The 25417-nt window shown below is 37.2% G+C and overlaps 1 protein-coding gene across 1 annotated transcript; it reads left to right on the forward strand.

Moving 5' to 3' along the window:
- The first annotated feature begins 2973 nt into the window (after positions 1-2973).
- Positions 2974-25098, forward strand: UBAP1 (ubiquitin associated protein 1). Its single transcript, XM_044658643.1, has 6 exons — positions 2974-3018; positions 7821-7945; positions 15188-16114; positions 21995-22192; positions 22814-22915; positions 23783-25098. The coding sequence occupies exons 1-6, from the start codon at positions 2985-2987 to the stop codon at positions 23921-23923; spliced, it is 1527 nt and encodes a 508-aa protein (XP_044514578.1). The 5' UTR covers positions 2974-2984; the 3' UTR covers positions 23924-25098.
- Positions 25099-25417: the final 319 nt, after the last annotated feature.

Below are 25417 nucleotides of genomic sequence, written 5' to 3' on the forward strand. Positions count from 1 at the left end.
TTAAGATTTTGTTTCTAGGTGTACTGGAGTCTTTCACATCATCTGAGTTTGTGTTGAGCCTTCCCGTCACCATAAATGTTTTTTATGGTGACATTCTTTTTTGTTCGCTTGTTCATACTTCAGCCTACTTTTCTGATTTTTGAAGTTTTATGTTAGTACTGGGCTGTGGACATTTCTGGAAGGTTAATGTTAGCACTGGTTCTGCTCTTTTGGGAGCTGTTGAATATTGCGTTTTTCCTGTGTTCCCAAAGCAGTTTTATCTAGGGCAGAAGCTGATCATTGATCCCTTGGTCTGAGCTATGCCAAGTTTCTAACTTGATTTGGGTCTGAGCAACATTAGATTGCTGCTGGTCTCAGCCTGCTCAGTGACAGAACTCTGTAGGTTTCCTTTGGTCTTTGATTCCTGCCCTGCTTTTTCCATTACAGGCTTCAGACTGGACTGGCCTTTCATGCAGCCCCTGTGCAAAAGCACAGTGACTTCTGAGCTGTATGTTTAATACTTGCATGTTGATTGATTTGTTCCCTCCCTTTGTCCCTATAAACATAAACCCTTTGTCCCTATAAACATAAATTTTCACCAGCCTATTAGAATCTACTGTCACCTTCCTGCAGTGCCTTCTCAAACTTTCTCATTTGCTCATTAACCCTTTGTAGTCTGGTTTCTGATGTCATCTGACTTGATCACTCAATTGAAATCGCTGTTTTTGAAGTTGACAGTAGTTTTTTTTTTTTTTTTTAAACTTCTTACCTTCTGTCTTACAATCAATACTCGGTATTGGTTCCAAGACAGAAGAGTAGTAAGGGCTGTGCAATCGGGGGTTAAGTGACTTGCCCAGAGTCACACAGCTAGGAAGTGTCTGAGGCCAGATGTGAACCCAGGACCTCCCCTCTCTAGGCCTGGCTCCCAATCCACTGAGCTACCCAGCTGCTCCTTTGACAGTAGTTCTCAATGGACAAATTGATATTTTTCTCATTTCTTATATTTAAAAAAGGGGAAAGATGAGGTAAATTTTAGACATGTTGAGTTTAAGATGTTACTGATTCATCTAGTTTCAAACAACCAATAGACAGTTGTTGATTTAGGACTGAAGCGTGTGAGAGAGCTATATAGGGCCAGTTGTGAGCCATCGGTAAAGAGATGATCTAAAGAGTTGATGAGGTTGCTGAGAGAGTGTAGAGAAAGAAGAAGTAGACCTAGGATGAAACCTTATGGAGCATCTAAGTTAGAGGGAGTTATGGATGAGCTAGCAAAAGGGACTGAGGAAAGGTCAGAGCATTATCTAGGAATACATGAATGTCCTTGTAGAGATGAGAGACTCTTGAGAATGGAGGCCTTCAATATCAAACTCGGTTGATACATGGGTTAAATTTTTTGAGCTGATTTTTATCATTTTTTAAATTTGTTACAAGAGGAACTATTATTTGGATGGGGAGGAGGACATAATTTGGAGATGAAAGCAATATAAAAATAAAAGATATCAAAAGAAAATTTTAAGTCAGTTTGTTTCTAGCTTTTAAGAAGCCCTTTGAACTCCTTTGCCACAAATTTCTCCTCACTCCACTCCATAATGCCAATCAACTGTCAGTTATCTTACTGGCTGTTGTTAGTCTGACCATGTCACCCTCCAACTCAGTAAACTGTAATGGCTTCTTATAATCTCCAGGATCAAATAAAAAATCTGTAGTTCAGTGCCCTTCATAATTTACTCTTCTCAATGCCTTTTTCAGTCTTATGCTTTTAGCTCGAGGGTGCCCTCCCCTTCAAAGCTCCAGTTCTTCTTAATCCAGCAATACTGGTCTCCTTAATGCTCTTTGAACTAGACACTCCATCTTTCAACTAGGCATTTTTTACTGGCTTCTTCATCACCACTCCCATATCTGGAATGCTCTCCCTCATCTCTCCCTTTTGGCTTTCCTAATTTTCTTTGTCTTGGCTAAAGTTCCTAGCCTACAGAAAGCCTTTCTTAATCCCTCAATTCTCATGCTTTCCCTCTATTGAGTCTTTCAAATTTATACTATCTCTACCTTGTTTATACACAAGATGTTTGAATATTGCCTCCCGCTTTAGACTGATAGTCCCTGAGAACAGGATCTTTTGTCTTTTTTGTGTTCCCATTGTTTAGTAGTGTCTTCATAAATAGTAAGTGCTTAATAAATGGTTATTGATTTATTGATAGTTAAGGTTTTCCTAGCCCCACTACTTTTGCTCTTGATCTTATCCATCTCTTCTTGTCTCCTCCCAATGCCAATCATTCTTGCTCTTAAAAAGCACTTTTTATTGAGATGATTTGTTTTACAACTCCTTTGTTTCCCAATATATCCTCTCCTCTCTCAAGAATAAAAAAAGAAAAGATATGAAGAAAAAACAGGCAGTATCAGTCAAATCCCAGGGGGAACTAGATGGCACAATGGACAGACTACCAGGCCTGGAGTCAGGAAGACCTGAATTAAAGTCTAGTTTCAGATACTTACTAGCTAGATGACCTTGGACACATCACTAAACTCTGTTTGTCCCAGTTTCCTCATCTGTAAAATAAACTAGAGAAGGAAATAACAAACCATTCCAGCATTTTTGCTAAGAAAATACCAAATACAGTCACAGAGTCGAACATAACTAAAATGACTGAATAATAACAAAAATCAAGTCCAGTGGTATGTATATTGTGTTGCACCTCCATAATTACTTCACACCATCTCTACAAAGAAGGGAAGGAGGTGCATTCTCACATCTCTTCTTTGGTGCCAGACTTGGTTATTATAATTAAATAATAAGATTTTTGTTGTTACCGTTCTTTCCATTTCCACTGTGGTCATTGTGTATATTGTTTTTCTGGTTTACTTATTTTCTTCTGTATCTGTTCTGTTTTCCTATTTGCTTTCTTTTTGATGTCTTAATTTTTCTTACAAACTGTATTTAGATATCCTATTATTTTTATATATGTAAGTGTGTATAATATGCTTAATTATTGTTTTTCAGATTCTAAATGGCTTCTAAGAAGTCGGGTTCAGATTTTCATGGTAAGTGGAATATTTATTTCTATCTTGAGTTGGTCAGAGATTTTGTAATTATTCAGTATAGTTCAATTTAGTTTTCTGTTTTCTTTAAAAGAGATAGTTTGAAAAATGGGAAGTTACCCAGTAACATAAAACAAATTACAGATACTTATTCACTCAGAATCTTTGTTCTTATGCCTCAGAATATATCTACTTAATTTTGGACATTTAATATGTGAAACTTAGACATAGAGGTGGAAGTAAATGTTTTTGATCAATGTTCAACAATAAATCTTGTTTTTTTTAAGTGAGTAGTTTTATCCACAAGTAGTTTTCCAGCTTTCCTTCATAAGTACTACAAATATAAAACTATTTCCCACTGTACACCTATATTAAGAATTTTCGCTCATTTAAATCTCATACTGTTCTGATATGGCAAGCAAAATAAATAATTAAATTAACATAATAATAGTTAACACTAATGTAGTACTTGCTATGTGCTAGGCACTATGCTAAATACACAACAATTATTGTAATATTTGATTTTCATAACAACCCTGCGAGATGAGAGCTGTTATTATTCCCATTTAATGAGAAAATCAAGGGAAACTCCAACATCACACAAGTTAATAAGTGTCTGAGGATTTAGTCTTCCTAACTCTAGGGCTTTAATATATCAAAGTAATAAATTAAAATAATAATAATAAAATAATTGGATTTAATAATGATTAAATTGATAATCAAGTCAATGATTATCTAATTATGCTAAATAAATGTCAAAAGAATTATATAGAAACATACTACCAGTTTGTATCTTACATAATATTTTGCCATTGGTTTACTTAATTATGGCTAATAATGATGACAGTGGCTTTTAAACTTGTATAATTTACTGAGAGCTTTACATATAAGTATCTATTTGATCCTCATTAAACCTGTGAGGTAGGTAATATATTTTTATTATTTTTTTGTATTAACCTCATTTTGTAGATAAGGACCCAGGGGTTTAATAGTGGTATAAAGTATTTGCTTAACACTTTACAACTTTTAAGGGGAAGACTTAAAACTTGAAAAGCAGTAGAGACAATTTTGCTGTCCTCTATAATGGGAATAAAGTTGTCTAGGAATATACTTTTCAAAGGAAAAAAGTATGTAGTGCTGGAAAGAGTACTGGATTTGGAGTTGAGGACCTTGATATTGTGTGATTTGGGGCAAGCCATTTAACTTGTTTTATGCCATTTGTAAAATGAATAGATTGGTGTACTTCTAACTCCCTACTATTAAAAAAAAACCATATTACTCAGTGAATTACTATAGTGAGATTGAAAAGTAAGTGTTAAGTCAGGCCTAGAGAAAGAATGATAGATATTTGAAATTGCCTTTGGATCTCTTAGCTAGGATATGTAAGCCTAGGTCAATTCAACCTCAAAAAAGAACAATGATGGACGATAGAAAAAGGAAAAGGGAGTAAAGAAAGATAACCTAGTAAATGTAAAAACTTTAAACTTGTATTGTACCTTTCAAAAACAACAGAAGCTAAGTTTTATACTTAGTGCTTTCATCTCATTGAAACTGTAGAGAAAATAAAATGAGAACTAAGAGAAAATAATCCATATTCTGGTTTTATTTTGTCAGCTTAAGCAATCCAGAGGAGCAACTTGAGGTTTTCTATGTAACCTTTCCAAGCTTTCTTGGAAATCAGCAAGCATTTTTAAACGCATGTAGTGCTAACCCTAAATTCGTTTCTGACCCTAACAATGAGATACACTTTGAAAAAAAAAAAAAAGAAGAAAGAAAATCTATTTTCAGAAATTTTGCCTTTTATTAAGGGAGACAGTTTGTACATGTATAAATATGTACAGAATAAGTATAAGATAATTAAATATGAAGTAATGAGGGAGAGTAAGACCCAACAGTTGGGGGGAAAATCAAGAAAGGCTAAATGTAGAAAGTGGTATTTTATTTTAAGAGAAGAAAGGGATTTTGAGATGTAGGGATAAGAAGAGATCAGATTCCCTCTCTCATACATATGGGGGTTTTGAGGGGTTATCACCAGATGCAACATTAGATTTGCATTTTTATTAGTCCTCTATTTTGACCTAATGCTGACTGTTAATGAAATTATTCAGGTTAATAGAGTGAATATTTGTAATGGGGGATTGTTGTCAGAAATGCTGGTTTTTCTGTTTGGAAAAAGTACTTGGCTTTTTATTGTACTACCTTTACCAAGCATTTACATAATTCAAAATTCATTTTTATAACTTGAGAGGAATATGTCCTGAAATCTAAATAGTTTAAAAATTTGTATGTAATTAAAAACTTCTTTTCAGTTGACATGCTATACCATTTGCCTGCTGGTAGCTGTTTATAAGATGTATCGATCTCTGTTGCCTTTGGTTTTTGCATGTATTGAGATTTCCTCCATACTGATCATTGCATGTATAACAAATGGTCTAACCGCCCCCTCCCCGCGCGCACACGCGCGTGTACACACACACACACACACACACACACACTTTTGCAGGTGGCATCTGGTTTATAGATTTAAGGACTGTTTTCATTGGTGAGTCTTCACCTCTTAAAAATTAGATTCAGAGCTATGACCATACGGATTTAAGTTTTTTAGTTTAATTCCATCATTTTTCATATGAGGAAAACTGTACCTGAGAGACTTACGTACCATAATCTTACATTATGTGCTTTAGAATATAATTATATAACTTTGGGCCATAACTATGAACCTCAGAATAGGAAAACTGGAAGTAATTTATTTTGCTCAACATTCAACTTGATAGGGACAGCTAAGGTGGCTCAGTGGATTGAGAGCCAGGCCTAGAGCTGAGAGGTCCTAGGTTCAAATCTGGCCTCGGACACTTCCCAGCTCTGTGACCCTGAGCAAGTCACTTAACCCCCCGTTGCCTAGGCCTTACCACTCTTCTACCTTGGAACCAATACACAGTATTGATTCTAAGATAGAAGATAAGGTTTAAAAAAAAAAAGATTCAAGTAGGTAGCATAATTGGAATTTAAACCAGGTCCTTTTGTTCCAGAAGTCTAGTGTCTTTCCACTATCTCATGCTGCCTCATGGCATGTAATTTCAAATAAGTCTGATTTATCTCCAGTCTATTTAAATGCTAAAGGAAAAAAAGAAAACTTCAGTTAAGCAGACACCATCAAAATGTAAATCTCAGCCATAATTTTGCTTCTGCCCAGTTTGCTTTTTATCAGGAAAGAGAAAAATCCTAAGAAAAGCTCTTAGAAATGATTTTAGGCAAAAAAAGGAAATTCCTAGCTCAGATTTTTTATACCTAGTTTTTTATACCACTCTATTATCAGAATGAATATTCAGATGGATGACCTCAGATACTGTAATCTCTTCAGTTCTTTTTATTAAGTTAGAGAAATAAATTCACATATTTTAAAAAACAATTTAATTAAATATTGAAATAAAAAAAGTATCCATCAACATTTTTGCCTAATGGCAGTTTTATAATGTTCATTTAAAAAAGCTAAATTAGAGTCTTATTTAGGGGATATGGCAATTTTATGATATTTTCAAATAGGCAACCTGAGACATGGCAGAACGAGTTTGATAAATCCTTATAGTTGTGTTAAATTTTAGAGACATTTATTTCAGCATATTTCATACTCATTAGCTTGTCATATATTTCTATGCCCCCCAAACTCCCAGCAACTCCAAAGAATTACATGGTTTCTGGTTTGTTTAGTATACTACTGACTGCTGGGAATTAAGGGGTATAAAATTCATTCATCTGGAAAAGTAAGCCAAATAAAATTATCATTTGTTTAGTGACATTGTCAACCTGTGATGGAAACTAGCACATATTTGTGGTTTTCTGATTGGTTGATTTATCTCTTTTAAAATTATTAAAATTTCCTTGCATCTCGCAGGCTCAGTTGACTAAAAACATTATCATTCTATATCTAGGAAAGGGAAAAGATCCTTAAAACCTGTGGTAAATTTTAACTTTGTCTTTTAAGTTAAAACTTTTCTGCTCTGACTGATGAATGTTTGTTCAGCTAGCCAGCCAGCCAGCCAGTGGTAGTAATATTTAGTTGAGGCTTAAAAATCAGTGAAGGAGGTACTAGATTGCTTCTTTTTGGGGTGTTATTTACAAGAAGTTTGTGCTTTTGTGACCTTTTGTATTTAACATGTATTGTTGATTTAGGTTGTATCCTCCTAACATTCAGCAGGAACAACATACCAGTCCCCAGAAAAAGGTCTTCGAAAGTAGCAGGTCAGGTAGAATTTACAAAATGTGCTCTAGTTTAACTTACAGTCATCAGAAACCAAACCAACCCTGAGAAATAGTCTATAGTGAGTCCAGTGATACTTCATATCTTCAATGATTTTTGCATTTATTCCCATGATTTTACTTTGTCTTTCCCTTCTTATAACTTACTTTGCCTTTGAAAAATCTACGTTTGTACCAGAAATAAATATGGTGCCCTTTCTGATGTTTCGTTGTATAAACTTGATTTCAACTAGAATGGTGTAGCCTTTAGTTAGGGGATTTTCTTTTGTGAGTCCAGTACCTACTGAAGATAAGATCCCCATTGATTAGATATAGATATAATTTGGAATTTTGAGAAAAGCTTTGGCTCTTGCTTTGCTTAGAAATTTGGAACAGAGAGAGCAGTCAGTCAAGGAGAGATATTAAAATAAATGGTAGTCTCTTTAAACTGTAGCTTCTGGTCAGAAATAATCTTTGAATAATCAAGAATTAATTTGCTTTTGATGAACACAGATGACATAATGGCAGAGGAAATGAATTAAATTTTTTTACTTTATTTTTCATTGTAGGGACTTTCAGTTACCTTGATGATGTCCCATTTAAGATAGGAGACAAATTCAAAACACCAGCTAAAGTTGGTCTGCCTATTGGATTCTCCTTGCCTGATTGTTTACAAGCTGTCAGGGAAACACAAGTAAGTATTTCTTTTTGGTATATTTTGCTGGGTTTCAAGATTTAAATTTTTTAATATTATATGACAAAATGGGAAAGTTTTGCTTATTTCTGCCATAATTGTAAGTACTTTTTAGCTTTCAGTTAAATTCAGCTCTTTATAATTGTTCCAAGTTTCAAGAAGTAGATACTGGATCCCCTACATTTGATGTGAAGGGTTATAAACACCTCGTCTCTTTCAGTCTGCATTTTCCCTATCTTTATCCAAGTGTACTTAATAATAAATTCTAACTTTACCATTGAGTAGTTAGGTGGCCTCAGGCAAATAATTTAATTTCTCTTTAAAACTTAATTTTATAAAATGTTGATAGTAATACTTGTGCATCCTTTCTCCTAAGGTAGTTATGAGGCTCACAAAAATGTATTTATAATCGTCATATGCTTTACAAAATAGAAATTTTTATTATTCTATAAAGCCTAGATTTGAACCTGAGCTAGTCATTCTGTTGAGAAATATGTGCCTAGGGTATGGTTTGCTTTAGATACATATCAGGCTTCCAGTTTCATTGGGAAGATATTTATGAAAAATTCATTGATACGTTAATTGCTTAAGGTTACATAAATAATAGAATGAAGACTGGAACTTAAATGTTCTAACTTTTAGGCCAGTGCTTTTCCTTTAATTAAAAAAAAAAAAAAAAAGCTTTGATATTTGTACCATCATCACTGTTTATGTACATCAGTGATTCCCAAAGTGGGTGCCACTGCCCCCTGGTGGATGCTGCAGCGATCCAGGGGATACAGTGATGGCTACAGGTGTATTTGGGGGCGGTGATAGTATGTGACAGGGGGCACTAAGTAATATTTTTTCTGGAAAGGGGCTGGTAGACCAAAAAAGTTTGGGAACCACTGATGTACATAGTACTGTAGAGGGCACCACAATATTATAATAGATAAATAGTCAGAGGATAAAGGTTTCAAATCTTAACCTATAAAGAAGTGAAGTTTTAGAGGAGGACAGGGGAGGAAAGAACAACATTTTAAAAAGTACAGATAAGAATAAGAACTATGTCAGAGGTGAGAAAACAGTGCCAGTTTGGGAGAAGTTGATGGGGAATGCAGTTTGGCGCAATTCTAGATGTTTGAACAAGAGTATAACGTGATTATATCTCAGTATAATTTTTGAATTTAAGCTAAGAAAAAAACCGTAACAGAACTTTTCCATTGAGTAAAATATAATAGTAGTGACATTCCAGAGTGTTTATTTCACATCTCCTTTTTTGTATTACATAGATAGACAAATTGCTTACTTAAGATAGAGTTAACTGCTCTACTTGTGGATGAAGGCAGGTGGAGGCAGAAAACAAATTTCTCAGCTTCCTTTCCATTGAAGCTTGAGATGGTATAAAAATGTAAAATTGTTTGTTTCAGTTAGCAAGAAAGTATTGGATATTGAATGTGAATGACATAGAATGGTGGAAAGAGTCGTTCTTTCATCCAAATCCCATCTTTGATGTTTACTTCCTGGGTAACTTTGGGCAAATCATTTGACCTTCCTAGACCTTTGTTTTCTTTTTTGTAAAATTAGATAGCCTTTGAGATCCCTTCTACCTTTAGGGCTATGTTAACTGTGTTCAAATGATCTGTGTGATCTTGAGCAATTATTTCCTGAATTTCTGGGCCAGAGTTTCCTTATATGTAAAATGAAGCAGGGAAATCTTCTCTAAAGTCCTTTCCAGTCCATGTTCCCATTAATCTAGGTTCTTAACAACTATTTTAGCAGTCTTTCAGTTAAATTTTATAAACTGATATTAAAGAGGTTAAATACCAATATTGACCATCTAAATACTTTTCCCCTCCCATTTATGAAAGAAGTTGTGTGTGTCTGTGTACACACATGCATTTTTTTTTAAACCCTTAACTTCTGTGTATTGGCTCATAGGTGGAAGAGTGGTAAGGGTGGGCAATGGGGGTCAAGTGATTTGCCCAGGGTCACATAGCTGGGAAGTGTCTGAGGCTGGATTTGAACCCAGGACCTCCTGTCTCTAGGCTTGGCTCTCAATCCACTGAGCTACCCAGCTGCCCCCCCCCACATGCGTTTTTAATTTGTTTTGGAAGCAACAACTTGATTATAAAAGAGTTTTCATTTGTTAATCTTGGTACCATAATACTTTTTCTGTAAAATAGGCCTCATTCATTTCATTATTACCAACTAAAGCTAATAGTAAATGGTCTCATTGGGAGAATTGAGCAGTGTGATTCTGAAATAAGAGTTTTCATTTCCCTTCGGTTCCTCTTTGAGGCACAGGTTTTAGGAATCAGAAAGGGAAGTAAATTTACCTTATAGTTTCCTCAGTGATAGACCTTTATCATCTCATTTGTTCAATATTTTATACATTTAAGATGAAAATGAAAATTCCCTTTATTTGTCAATCAGCAAACTTTCATTACTCACCTATATGTAGTAAGCACTGTGCTGGGAGCTGGGGTAACAGTCAGAAATGAAATAGTTGCTGCCCTCAAGGAGCTTATATTCTAATGGAGAAGACAACTTAATACAGAAATAAATATTGTCTGTCTACAAGACAAATTGCCCTTAGAGTTGCATAGCCCCTTTATTAGCAGCAGAGCTACAAATGTTTACTAAATATACTAGGCACAACCATAAAACTAGTTTTTGTTAACTAATTTAACTTGAGAAGAAAATTACAAGCCTGATCCAGTGGTTTTTCAGTCATCATTATGTGGTACTTAGCTAAGTACTTAAGTGCATGATGTGGTGCTTCATTTATTTTATCAAAATATAGTTGGTTAGCTCTTGGGATTAGACCAAGGTGCTAATGAGGACATGATTATTCAATTCATGTATATACTAGTTAGCTTTACTCTGTTTTTTGGCTACAGATAGTAAGCTTAACCTGCCTGGAACAAGAGGGAAACATCAGTGCAACCAATCCTCACTAAAGGGAAAGCACTTCAGAACCATGTCCCTTGATGATTGTGGGTCAGTAATGTTATCTTCCTATATAAAGAGACAAAACAAACTGTAATAGACACAGAGAACCTGCCCCATAGGAGGCTACATCCTGAAATTTGCAAGTTACCCAGTTTTCCACACCAATTTTCTGTTTGACTTAATGTCTGTGTTCATTTGTTTTTAGGAAAAAAGTAATGTTGCCTATCTTGCATAGATACTTTTTTTCCCTCCATTTTGGGTTTGTGGGAAAGGGAGGAATAGAAACTAAATCACTGTATTTTATTTTCTCCCCAATTGAGTTTCAGTAAAGTGATAGAATATTTTTACTTACTTTTATTAACTAAAAGGAAAAGAAACTATTGTACTTCTGATGCATGGCAAGATAGTTTGGGGATTTACATTTTTGGGGAGGTGATTACAAACTTGTTTAATTTGAATTCATTGCTTTTGAACTTGAGAAAAATTGAGACTGCCATAGTACCACTGTAGTTTAAAGTTTGTGATATATATTTATTGTATATTGGAGTGATGAGGCTTTAGACTTTGGGGTCATTCAATAATTTTCCTAGAAAATATTTTCATCTTTTTAGATCTTCTTTTGCCATGAGTCTTTCCTTAAGCATGGATTTTTCTAGGGTCACTTCCCAGTGCATAGATTACCTACTTTAAGAAACTTGTGCTGGCAGATTATTTTCTGCTGAAAATGAATGAAGACTGAGTTTAAAAACTTAAATCTTTAAAAAAACAACCCCAACCCCTTCCCATTTACCTCCTATATTAAAAATTATTTATAAAGGGGCAGCTAGATGGCTCAGTGGATAGTCAGACCTGGAGATAGGAAGTCCTGAGTTCAAATGTGGCCTTCAGATACTTTCTAGCTGTGTGATCCTGGGCAAGTCATTTAATTCCATTTGCCTATCCCTTACTGATCTTCTGCCTTGGAAACCAATATTTAGTATTCATTCTAAGACAGATGGGAAGGATTTTTTTTAAATTGCAAAGAACAAAAGAGAAAAAACCCATAAAAGTGATCAGTACATCAAAAGGGAGAAAATATGTGGAATGTGTTTATATCCATGGAGTTCCTACCTCTACAAGGGAATGGGGTTGTTGTCTTACGGCTTTTCTTTGGATCCATGCTTATTTCTTTGTGATTTTGCAGCATTCACTATTGATTGCTTTATACTTGTATTTTCTGTTTACATTACTGTAATAATTTTGTGTATTATTTTCTTGACTCTACTTCATTTTACTCTATATCAGATCAGTCTTTCCATACTTAACTGTATTCGTCACTTATTTCTTACAGTATAGTAATATTCCATTATATTAAGGTACAGTAGGGCCTCCATATCTTTGGGGGATATCCAAGATCCACCGTGGATGTTTAAAAGTGCAGATATAAGGGAACACCTACTGACCTCAAATATAACATGATTTTCTTGTACATATATACATATAATAGAGTTTAATTGATAAAATAAGCACTTAGGAAGACATTGCCAACATTAAGTACTGCAAATGAAATTCATTGTATGTTATTATATAGTATTGTACAGCATGTTACAGTTTTAAGATCCCTGGTGGATGACTGAAACCACAGATGGTTATTATTTTAACTTTTAACACCTATGCTAACTTTACTGTGTAGTATTGTGCTCTCTTTCTCTCTGCCTCTTAGTTTGGGCTCTGTGACCTCTGAAAATGCATACCTCTGCTCCCCTATCTCCCAAGTGCAAGCAGAAGAAATGATGTGCAGAGAGAGGAAACCATTGCCCTGTAGCCTATCTGCATGTCTGTCTTACATCTGTCTGAGCTCAGACTATGAGGGGATCACCATACTACAATTTGTTCAGCCATTCCCTACTTAAATGGGCCTATATTTGTTTCTAATTCTTTGCCACCTCACTAAGTACTGCTATAAATATTTTAGTGTTTTTGTTGTTATTCAGTTGTTATATTAGTCATATTCCAGTCTTTGTGACCCCATTTGAGGTTCTCTTGGCAAAGATTCTGGAGTGGTTTGCCATTTCCTTCATTTTACAGTTCATTTTAAAGATTGAGGAAATTAAGGCAAACAGGGTTAAGTGACTTGCCTAGATAAATCTTACTTCAGGCTCAGTACTCCATCTACTCCACCTCCTAGCTCCCCCTTTTTTGTGTATAGGGACTTCTTCTCAATGCTCTCCTGGGGGGTATAAGCCTCTTAGTCAATTTTTGGGTCAAAAGGTATAGACATTCTAGCCATTTTTGTTTGCAAAGTTCAAAATTGCTTCCAAGAAGGGTTAGTTTTAGTATTTATTTTATATTTCATAGGTAGCCTGTAAGTTTTAGAATTGGTCATTGTGTTTAAAATATTCAACTTGCCACATTTCAGTGAGTAGAGATTTAAAGCCTAATTTTAATTCTACCCGTAATATGGGTCATGAATACACATAAAGTCAAATATAATTCTTTAGCTAGGGTTTTAGGATTCTTCCCAAGATAAAAGACATACTGTTTTGGGAACATATCTTCATCTGTGTTCAAGCTTTTCTCAGATCTGAAAAAGTCAAGGTGGTATTTCGTATACTAGAGTCAGCTTAGGAACCAGTTCAGTTCTCTGTTACTCTAGTACTTTGTTCCAGTATTCCGGGAGAGCATCCCTTAATCTCTTTCATTTCCTGAGGACATAATATCCTCTTTCTGTTTTCCTTTTCCTTTTTAACCTTAAAGATGTATCAGTAGTGGACACAAATCATTTGCCTTGGTTTGCTGAGGAGATTACTGACTTTTATTATATATAATTCAAGGGAAACCTCTTACATATCATTTTTTAAATTTAAGCTTATCTAATTAATTAATTAAGGCTATTTTTCCATGGTTACATGGATCATATTCTTTCCTTCCCCTCCTCCCACCCCCTCCTGTAGCCAACAAGTAGTTCCAGTGGATTTTACATGTGTGATTGATCAAGACCTATTTCCATATTCATATTTGTACTAGGGTGATTTAGAGTCTATATCTATACCCAATCATATCTCCCATCGAACCATGTGATCAAGCAGCTGTTTTTCTTCTGTGTTTCTGCTCCCAGAGGTTCTTTCTCTAAATGTGGATAGTGTTCTTTCTCATAAATCCCTCAGAAATGACCTGGATCACTGCATTGCTGCTAGTAGAGAAGTCCATTACGTTCAATTGTACCACAGTGTATCAGTCTCTGTGTATAACGTTCTCCTGGTTCTGCTCCTTTCACTCTGCATCAACTCCTGGAATTCCTCCAATTCACATAACATGTTTTCTTGAAAAATCATTTGTGAATTTAATCTTTGGAACCCAAAATAGTAGACCTTTGTGTTGAAGAGAACCCTGAAGTAAGTCCATTTGTGATATGAATAATTACTTTTAGGTTTATTTAAAAATTTTGATCTGTATACATGAATTTTTTTTAGGTAAAAGTAAGATCTATATTTTTTAGAGGTGGACTGATTAGCATCAACAGTAGATACTCTTTATTTTGTTGAACATGTATTATCTGACCGATGTTGGAGATACTAGGAAATAAATTATCGTTTGTGCTCTTGAAGATCTTCAATTCTAGTAGGAGGCACAAGACTCAGGAATTATAAACTTACACCTAAAAGAAACTTAAGAGGTCCTTGATTTTATTGGAGGTTAGGTGTGTTGACCAAGGTCAAAACTGTCAGAAGTAGTAGATTCAAACACTGGTCTTTTCACTAGTTCAACACTCTTTCCGCTGCCCGATTTGGGGGGTATACAAAAAAAAAAGCAAATTGCAATCTAAAACTGCATGTGTTAAGTGACAGATAAGTGGTACAGACAGTAAGTTCAAAGAAGGAGATGATTATACATATGAGTTAGGGAGTTTGGAAGACTTTATGGAAGACATGTATTAAACCTGATCTAGGCCTCAAAGGGCAGATAAAGAAATGTGGAATTTTTTCCATTGAGGGGAAGTATTGTGAACAGGCACAGTGTTTTGGGTTAACAGTGAGACTATTTTATGGTATATAATAACAGTAGAGTTCTTGTGGTTTCTTTATAGTAAGATTTTCTGGAAAGAATACAAAAATTATTTAGGATTTGATGTCATAATCTGTATAGAGAAAAGAAATTAATCTTGCTTTTACATCACCAATCCAGGTATCACATACTATTTGAAAGGAAAGAATGGATGAGGGAGTGTTCGTACCAAAGCTGTCACTTTAAAACCGTGTCTGAAGTATGAAAAAATGATATACATATAGTTTTGATGTCTTTCTCATCTTATATGTAAATGTTTTGCAGTATGACTTTTCCTTGGAAAGAAAAACAATCGAGTGGGCAGAAGAACTTAAGAAAATCCAAGAAGCTCAACGAGAAGCTGAGCAAAAGGCTGAAGAAACAGAAGCCAAAGTGAATTCCAAAAGTGGCCCAGAGGGTGACAGCAAAATGGGTTTCTCAAAAACACATTGCCCAACCACAATGCCACCTCCCATTAACCCCATCCTTGCCAGCTTACAGCACAACAACATTCTCACCCCAACCCGTGTCAACAGCAGTGCCATAAAACAGAACGTTCTCAGCCCCCCCCATACAAAGGCAGACTTCAATCCCGCTGACTTTGAATGTGAAGAGGACCCATTTGATAACATGGAATTAAAAACTATTGATGAAAAGGAAGAACTGAGAAACATTCTTGTTGGTACAACTGGGCCTATTGTGGCCCAGATCCTAGATAATAACTTACCCAAAGGAGGGTCTGGGTCTGTGTTGCAGGACCAGGAAGTCTTGGCATCTCTGGAACGGGCTGCACTGGATTTCAAGCCCCTTCACAAACCCAATGGCTTTATTACTTTACCACAGTTAGGCAATTGTGAAAAGATGTCACTGTCTTCCAAAGTGTCCCTCCCACCTATCACTGCTGTGAGCAATATCAAGTCTCTTTCCTTCCCCAAACTTGACTCAGATGACAGTGAGCAGAAGACAGCAAAACTCACAAGCACTTTTCACAGCACCACCTGCCTCCGCAATGGCACTTTCTTGAATTCTTTAAAGCCCTGTTCCCAGAACAATGCTAGTGAACTCAATGGATACCTTGGGGTGGGACTTTCAGCTTTAAATTTGGACAGTGGCAAGGAGACACCAGCACTATCCCCCTCATCCCAGCTGCCTTCCTTGTCTGTTTTGTCAGTATGTACAGAAGAGTCATCACCTCCAAATACAGTGCTGACGGTGAGATTTTTTTGATTTTTTTTTTTTAAGACAAGGCCCAAAAAAGATGAATAAATGAACACTTTTCTACCTCTACCTTTCCTGTGAAAGTAAGGAACCACAGGAATTAGGTTTTTAAAAAAATTTATTTATTTAATTGATTTAGAATATTTTTCCATGGTTTTCCATGGAAGTCATGTTTTCCATGAATCATGTTCTTTCCCTTCCCTCCTCCCACCTCCTCCTGTAGCCAGTGAGCAATTCCACTGGGTTTTACATGTGTCATTGATCAAGACCCATTTCTATATTATTAGTATTTGCACTAATGTGATCGTTTAGAATCTACACCCCCAATCATATCCCCATCGACCCACATGATGAAGCATTTGTTTTTCTTCTGTATTTCTGCTCTCACAGTTCTTTCTCTGGATCTGGATAGCGTTCTTTCTTATAAGTCTACAGGAATTAGTTTTGAGTATGTAGGGATGACATTAAGAAGGGATATGATGGTTTGTGAGGATGATAGCATTTGGAGTCGATTTCATTCTCAGTTTTGTGTTAACCTTGACCACTATTCTGATTCAGGCCTATTCTGGATTGAGGCTATCAACAAGGAAAATATTTAATAGAATAAAGTCTTACTAATTTTGAACTAGAAATGTGTGCTTAAAGGACTTTAAATGACATATTTGATTCTAGAGATAATTGGGAGTCACTGGAGTTTCTTGGGTAAAGGAATGAGATGGCCACTTGTCATGTTCCCTCTTTTTTTTTTTTTTTTTCACGGCCTCACTATGTCCTGATGAAGAGATGGATTTCTGTGTTAAAATTGAGCCTTTATCCCATCCTATCTTTAGCAATTCCCCTTGCTATCATTCTTCACCTCTTTCTGATCCTTATTTCTGCTTGACTTTTTGTTGCTGCCTTCAGACATGTCTAAGTGGTTTCCTCTATCTTTAAACAATCTTTAGAAAATCTGTTGCTTCCATTAGCTATCATCCTGTATCTTTCCCTCCTCTTTCTCAGCCAGAATCCTTGGAAAAAGCTGTATACATTCATTGCCTCCACTTCCTTTGCTTTCTTTTTCTAACCCCCTTTTTATCTGGCTTATGGTGCTGTCATTTAGTTGAAATTACTTTCTCTAAATTTTCCAATCATCAATTAATAATCCAATCTAGTGTCTTAATTTCCCTGCCACATTTGGCACTGTTGACCACAATCTCGAAAACTACATTTTGTAATACTGTTCTTTTGGTTTTCTTCCTTCTTGGTCAGACTGACCCATCCAGTGTGTCTTGTTGGATCTTCATCACATCATGCTCCCTAATTTTGAGTGTATTGGCCATCCCTGGGCCCCTCATTTCTTTTCTCTATACACGCTCACTTGGTCATATCTGGATATGATCTTCAGAGATATATATATATATCAGAACCAAGCATTTCAGTCTCTAGTCCCCTACAAGCTGCCTGTTGGACCTTTCAGATTTGATATCCTGGAGATACCTTAAACTTGACATGTCCAGCACAGAACTTGTTACACTTCCCCCTAGTACCACCCTTATTTAAAATTTCCCTGTTACTGTCAGGATCTCCCAGGTTCACAACCTTTATGTTTTGGTTTCCTCATTTTCACCCCAATATTCATTCTCTTGCCAAATCGTATAATTTCTATTTCCAGAGAATCTTTAAAAAATTTTTTTTAATTAAAAATTTTTAGCATGTTTTTCCATGAATTAAATAAATTGAAAAATATTTTCCTGTGTTTACATATTTCATTTTCTTTCCTTCCCTTCTACCTTTTCCCCTCCTGGATCCAATAAGGATTTCTACTGGATTATACAAATGTTATCACTTATACCTATTTCCATATTATTCATTTTTGCAATAGAGCAATCTTTTAAAACCAAATCATCTACCCATATAAATAAATGATAAGTTATTTGTTTTTTCTTCTGGGTTTCTACTCCCACAGTTTTTTCTATCAATGTGGATAATATTCTTTCACATAAGTCCCTTGGGATTGTCTTGTATTAGCAAAGTCCATTGTAGTGTTCCACAGTGTTTCATGTTCTCTTGCATCAGTTCCTGGAGGTTCTTCGAGTTATATAGAAATCATCCAGTTCATCATTCCTTACAACACAATAGTATTCTATTACCATCATATTCCACAATTTGTTCAGCCATTCCCCAAATTGAGGGACACCTCCCCACCCCCATTTTCCAATTTTTTGCCACCACAAAGCACAGCCATGAATATTTTTGTACGAATATTTTTATTATTATCTCTTTAGGGTACAAATCTAGTAGTGATGTGGCTGGATCAAAGGGTGGGCAGTCTTTTAAAGCCCTTTGGGGATAGTTGCAAATTGCCTTCCAGAATGGCTGGATCAATTTACAATTCCACCAGCAATGCATTAGAGTCCTGATTTTGCCACAATCTCCCTAACGTTTATTATTTTCCTTTACTGTCATTTTGGTCAATCTGCTAGGTGGTACTTCAGTGTTGTTTTGATTTGCATTTCTCTAATTATGAGAGACTTAGAATATACTTTTTCATGTGCTTATTGATAACTTTGAGAATCTCTTTATTTTACATTTCCCTTTTCTCTATTTACAGACACTACCATATTTTGGGATTCTTGTCTGGAATATTAGTTTTCCTGTATCAAATCTTTCCCTACTCCAATCTGTCCTCTGCATAACCACCAAAGTAGTTATGTGTTATATAGTTATATAGTGCTAGTATGACCATGTTACCCTTTATACCTCTTCAGTAAACTCTATTGGCTTATCTCCTCTACGATCAAATAAACTTCTAAATTTGGTACTTAAAGCACTTAACAGCTTGGTCTTTTTTCTGTCTTTTTAGTGGGCCCTTCTCCCCTCCCCCCTTTTACCCATAACACTCCAGCCTTTCTCTGTGCCTTTGTATTGGGTGTCTCTTATTCCTGGAGTACTTTTCTTTTCACCTCTGCTTTTTGGAACTCTTATTTTTCTTTGAAATTTCAAGTATCTTCTACAAGAAGACTTTCTTGAAATGTTTTAGCTTCTAGTGCCTTCTCTTTCATATAATTACTTTCTCTTCATTTTGTATATATTGGTATATGCACATGTTCTATCCCTTGGTAGAACAATAGAACTTTTATGTGCAGGGGTTTTACTCTTAGAACTTAGCACAATGCCTTGCAAGAAGTAGGTGCTTAATAAACTACCTGTTGATTATACTTTAGGAAAACCACTTTGGCAGATGTGTGGAAGATGGATTAGAACAGTGAGAGACTTGAAGCAGAGGAACTTAAATATTCCAGTCACACTCAAAGATAGTAGCTGTTTGAGATTGAGAAAGAGATAGATGAGAAACAGGTTGGGTTGGTGGAAATGACAAGATTTGGTAGCTGATCAGGTATGACATGAGGAATAGGAATTTGAGAACTGAACCCACAGCAGCTTTGTGAACCTGAATGTCTGGAAAGACATCCTAGAGAGAAATAAAGTTGGAAGAAAAATGAGATTGAGAAGAAAAGATAGTGACTTGTATTGGACAAGAGTTTGAGACATATATGAGACCTGCAGTCATGAGTAGTCATAGTTCCAGCTGCCAAAATATTAACTTAGGTTGACCTCAGAAGTTTATTTGGGTTTTTTTTTAGCACCAAGTCTTTGTGATTCAGGAATAAAAGGAACAGTTGAGAAATGTGTTTTTCCATATAGTAATGGTTCATTTGGTATGTGCTGTCTATAGTCCTTGATCCTCCTTCAAAAGAATTGCCATTACCAGAATTTTTTTCCTCCTAGTTAATAAAGTTAAACCAAGCATTTTGAGGTAGTACTTCAGGTCACATTGGTGAGAGATACTGTCTGATCTCATGAAGGCATTTACCGAATTAGGCTGAAGGAGGGAATGAAAATTCAAACTATATATATCTGCTCCTTTATTTGCTTTTGGTAGGATGGCATAAAAAGGAGGTGGGGCAGGGCAGCTGGGTGTTTCAGTGGATTGAGAAGCCAGACCCAGAGAAGGGAAGTCCTAGGTTCAAATCTTGCCTCACACACTTCCTAGCTGTGTGACCCTGGGCAAGTCACTTAACCCTCATTGCTTAGCCCCCCCCCCCTTTTTTTTTTTTGCCTTGGAACCAATACACAGTAGAGATTCTAAGATGGAAGGTAAGAGTTTAAAAAAAAAAAGGGGAGGAGGGGCATTTAGGATGAAAGTAGGTTATTGAAGGAGAAGCATCTTAAAGGAGACTCCTAAGTTTTTCTAGAGGGATTTGTATTTTTTTTCTAGATGGATATTGTATGTTTAAGGTAGTAGATACTTGTCCCACGAATGAGACTTTTAAGTAATTATATCTGTGGATGAGGGTCATTATCCTTAACAGAACCAGAGACAGGGGGATGTTGTTGGCGCGTAGTCATGAAAAATTCCTCTACAGGTAGAACTGGCTACACGTCTTTCCTCTTTCATGTAGCATACAATACAATAATCTTTGCATACAATACAATAAATGTTTTATGAAGGAATAAATTGTATTAAGTCAGCATAAAATACTGGTTATTGAGCTATCCTTCTTGTGTACATGAAAGTCATGGATAGTCTAAATGGACAGAGCACAGAGAACACCAGTTATTTCCCGGGGCCTTGAGGTCCTGCCAGGGAGTAGAACAGAATCAGAGTCTGAGGAGCTCATAGTCTAGTCCCTGCTAGATAGAACACTACTCCATTCCCTAGTCCCATTGCTCAAGTTTGTTGTGGGCCAGACCAGTCTTTCTAGGGCTAAACATGAGTTCTGAGATAACAGTCTTCTGTGTGTCTGTGTGACTTAAGTTAATGGAGTGATGCTCTTTTTTGAAATCTGGGAATCTTCATCCTGAGAGATTTGCCTCATCTTCAGCTGGAGTTGTACGTGTACAAATTGGGACAGAGGTTGTTTTAGGAGCCAGTAAGAAATTAGCCAGGTGTTGGCATCTTTTTTGCCCTAGCAAAGGAACTGGAGAGTTTTAACTTGAAGAGAAAACTTGGGGATGGAGAAGGGCACAATCACTGTCCTCAAATATCTGAAGGGTTGTAATGTAGAGAAAGGGACTAGATTTATTCTTTTTGTTCTCTAAGGACAGAATTTGGAGTAGTGGGTAGAAACTTTAATGAGGCAAATTTAGGCTCAATTTCTCAAAAAATTGATTGCAGAGAAGTATTAAAAGTTGAATGTGTTGTGTTAGAGAAGTGCTGGGTTCTCTCTTGGAGGTTTTTTGAGCAGAGACTCAAGAACCACTTGTTGAGTGTGCTATAGTGAGGATTACTTTCTTGTATTGTTGGATTAGATGGCTGCTGCTGAGGTCCTTTCCAGTTCTTAGTCAATATAGTTCTTGTTCCAGTTAATCACTTTGGGGCCTCAAACTTTTTACCTGAAAATTCTGTGTCAGTCTTTAATAAACTACAGTTTGAAAAAAAATTTGGATGCCAGGGAGCAAATATTTGATAATATTGTTCATTTTAAAACCACTGTCAACTCGAAATAGTGTTTGATCACTTGAACATAGGAGCCAGTTGACTAACAGAATTTTAAAAATCTGCATTTTGGGAAAGTTCACCACTAAGATGTGTTTTCGCTATAAATACACTTTTATGATCCTATGATTTCTTCCCTGTTACTTTGTCTCATTCGCAGTCCCTAGGATAGGATAAGTTAGCTCAGCATGAAACTGAAGTTTTCCACTTCAACCATCTGCCTTCTCTTGGTTGGATTCAGCTGTACAGATTGGTCCTTTCCCCTGAGCTGGCACTGCAGTTAACTGCAGACGGTCATGGGTTTTGGGGTAAGGGTAGAGCATGGCCTCCCTTTTATGTCCTTCTCTTTGCCCAGTGTTGATGTAGCTTAACCCTGCATGTGTCTCCACCACCAGGTCACGCCTCACGATGTCAGGACAACGCAAGTGCCCAACACCCCCAGCTGTCCCCAGGGTTCAAGTACACCAACTTATTCGGATCTGCAAGCACTGTCCCCCAGCGAGCGGCAGTGTGTGGAGACTGTGGTTAACATGGGCTACTCCTATGATAGTGTCTTGAAAGCCATGAAGAAGAAAGGAGAAAATATAGAGCAGGTGAGAGGCTGGAGCATAGGAAAGGGAAAGGGAAGTGGGTAGGACTGTCCTTGCAGATGGCAGGGTCCCTATTAACTGGTCTTCTGTCACTGCTCTGTCTGGAACCACAACAGGCAGGTTCTTCACCTCCATCTCCCCCTTTCTCCCTCACTCTTTCCTCCCCACCCCTCCTCAAACCCTCCAGAGGTTTATAGGAGACCTAACTCCAGAACCTAGGAAAATATAAGTAGGATACAGCTAGTCAGGATGCAGATAGGTACCAGCAACTCCATTCCACTTCCAGCCTCATCAAAATATGCATTGGTTTATGGGAAATACTCCTCAGGAAGTGGTTGTGATGACCAATGCTGTGACAGATCGGTTCATGTTTCCAGTTGAGCAAGGCTCCAGTTAGTGCTAATTTTCTTTAGTGATCACAGCTACTTCCTCCAGTAAAGCTACTCTTTAAATTTATGTTGGTTAGAGGTGTGTATTGAACTTTCATACTCCCTACTTTGTTTTCTGTGCTTCTTTTGGGAACTCACAGACTGGATTGAGTTGTTTATATGAAGCTGTACTGAATGATTGCAAAACCTCAAGGTCTGCTGAAGGCGAAGAATTGACTGTTTGTTGCTTTTTTAGGTTCTTGACTATTTGTTTGCACATGGACAGCTCTGTGAAAAGGGCTTTGACCCCATTCTGGTAGAAGAAGCTTTGGAAATGTACCAATGTTCAGAGGAAAAGGTGAGACTGCCAGTTTGTGGGATTTGGGGCAGAGATAAAGAGTCCAGTAGAGAAATGTTAGATGGGTCTTCCCAGGAACTAGGAATTCCTGGAATTCATTTTATTATAGTCCCAACCACTACAGTCCTTGAAATCTGACCTTCTCGCTACTTTTCTTCCTCTTCGGAGACAGTCTCTGGCAGTTGGAGACCGGGAATCAATGGTTTGCCAAAGGGTTGATGGGGTAGATAAGGCCAGGTATAAGAAAGACACCTCAGTCCTTCCCTGAAGCTTCCCTCTAGCAAGTTATGTTTCTGTCATGACAGAACTGAGGATTATGTTGCTCCCCAAGGTTGAAAAATGAAATTTCTTGGCCGGTAGACTTGGGCAGAGCTGAGATCAAAAGGGAGAGCTGCAGCTGATTTGGGGGTGGTGTGGGTGACTGAAAAGGCTCGAAGGAGACTGGGAAACTGCCTTTATCCTAGACTGCTCCTTGCCAGGTATTCTGAGAAATGTCCCAGTAGCAAGAGTTTGTGGCTATCTACAAGCATGAGCCTCATCTATGTTGTGTGTCTTTACGACTGGGGCCTACAAGTTGTAGGAGAGCCTCAGAAGGATGTTGACCTTGGTAGCTAAGGGAGATGATGAACTTGGGCTAGCTTTGGCCACCCTCCCGAGTCTAACCACTCGTACTTTTGAAGCTCCTTTACCTGCCTGGCTTTAACTGGAGTTACAGAATCTGCTGGAACTTTTAGGTGATGTCACCTCCCTGACTTTGTCCCATAAACAAAGATGTACTTCCAGAGCTTATTTTGATGCTCCCTCTGGGATATGTTGTTGGGCTCTCTTAACCTTCATTTTTCCTCCCTTCTCCCATTTCTCTTTCAGACAACAGAATTTCTTCAGTTAATGAGCAAATTTAAGGAAATGGGCTTTGAACTGAAAGACATTAAGGAAGTTTTATTATTACACAACAATGATCAGGACAATGCATTGGAAGACCTTATGGCTCGGGCAGGAGCCAGCTGAGAACAGGCCCCCTGCCCACCTCCATCAACCCTGCCATGGAGCATCTCTTCCTCTGGGAGGCCCCACGTATTCCCATCAGTCCCTGGAGGCCCCCCGCCCCCTCTGGTGGCTTCCCACCCTCCTTAGGAAGAAGAGAGAATGTTGTTTGGGTTTGTTGATGTTGTTGTTGGGGGTGGGAGGGGAAGAGACAGGAAGAGGTACTACTTCCTGTACCTTGGGGAGACCTATCACCACACATTGATCTGTGGGAGATGGGGAGGAGGATGGTAAAGCTCTAGGAATGTTGGAACCTTGAATCAGTCCTGCCCCCACTCCACCCATCCAATTTTATTTGTATTTTAAGAAGTGCCCTTCCCAGCTTGGCCCTGGTGATTCTGGGGGGCTGTACATATATTCAAGACCAAACTTTGTAGGTGTGTTCTCACCCTTGCCATGGGTACGGGATCCGTGGGTGTTGTGGAGGGAAGAGACTCTTAGGTTGTCAGTGCTGCTTTGAATGTTGTATATTCAACCCTCACCCATCCCTCACTGTTAAGACTGGCTAAACTGAATCCATGTCTAGTGCAATGGAAAGGGTTTTTAGGGTGTTTATTTGATTTTACTTTTTTTTTTCCTCTTAAAAATGAGCTCCATGTTAGATTCTAACTTAGTGTAACACTGGTTCCTAAACTTTTGAAGGCATGAAGAATGCCATTGAGTTTGGGATCTGTTCTGCCCTTTCTGCCAGGCAGCAATTCTACTTACCCACTCTCAAGTCTTGGCTGAATCCTGGATCTTGTGGGAGCAGGGCATCTAACTGGCCCTTGACTAAAGCCTCCAATTCTAGGAAACTATTCAATTGACATTTTAATATTCAGTGTGAAACAAGAAACTCTTTGCAAGCACTTTCAAATGGGTTTGGGGGAATGAGTTCACAATCCATTGGCCCAGCCCATACTCACAAATTCGTTTCAGTTTTATTTTCTGCATCATTCTTGGTATAGATTCACTACTTTAGAATGATACATCTGATAACATCTAGGAATAGAAATCCCTCTCTTTGGTTTATTTTGTATTATGTTGTACATTGTTAAAGCTCTAAATACAAAAAAATGCAGTCTTGATGAATCTAAAGTAATTTGCTAATAACTATTTTGATTCTTCGGAAACAACTACTAATAAAAGTTTAAAAGGTTCTTTCTGTTGAATTGGTTTCCTCATGTTGGGGGAGTTTTTTTTTTAACCTATAGATCTGCCTGATAAAGAACTGTTATTTGGTTCTCTCCATTCTCTGTGGGGCTCAAACTGTGCCCCCCTCCCCCTTTTTTTCCAACTCATAGATGGCTTTCATTCCTGACTGTTGAGGTGAAAACATGATGTCTGTCCCCAGAGGCTTCCAATCCCACCCAACTCACTGGCATTTTCTTGGGTAAAGTTGGCAGCCTTGATGAGAGAACAAAACCTATTGCCTGCCCTGCCGGCAACTTCTCTGAAGTTTCATCACTTTGGGAGTAG

This window comes from Gracilinanus agilis, chromosome 1, assembly GCF_016433145.1.
Source record: "Gracilinanus agilis isolate LMUSP501 chromosome 1, AgileGrace, whole genome shotgun sequence".
Lineage (NCBI taxonomy): Eukaryota > Metazoa > Chordata > Mammalia > Didelphimorphia > Didelphidae > Gracilinanus > Gracilinanus agilis.

Coding starts and splice junctions, on each gene's coding strand:
- UBAP1 (XM_044658643.1), top strand. CDS start 2,985: ATGGCTTCTAAGAAGTCGGGTTCAGATTTTCATG. Junction 7,946..15,187: donor AAGCTGTCAGGGAAACACAA/GTAAGTATTTCT, acceptor AATGTTTTGCAG/TATGACTTTTCCTTGGAAAG. Junction 22,916..23,782: donor ACCAATGTTCAGAGGAAAAG/GTGAGACTGCCA, acceptor TTTCTCTTTCAG/ACAACAGAATTTCTTCAGTT.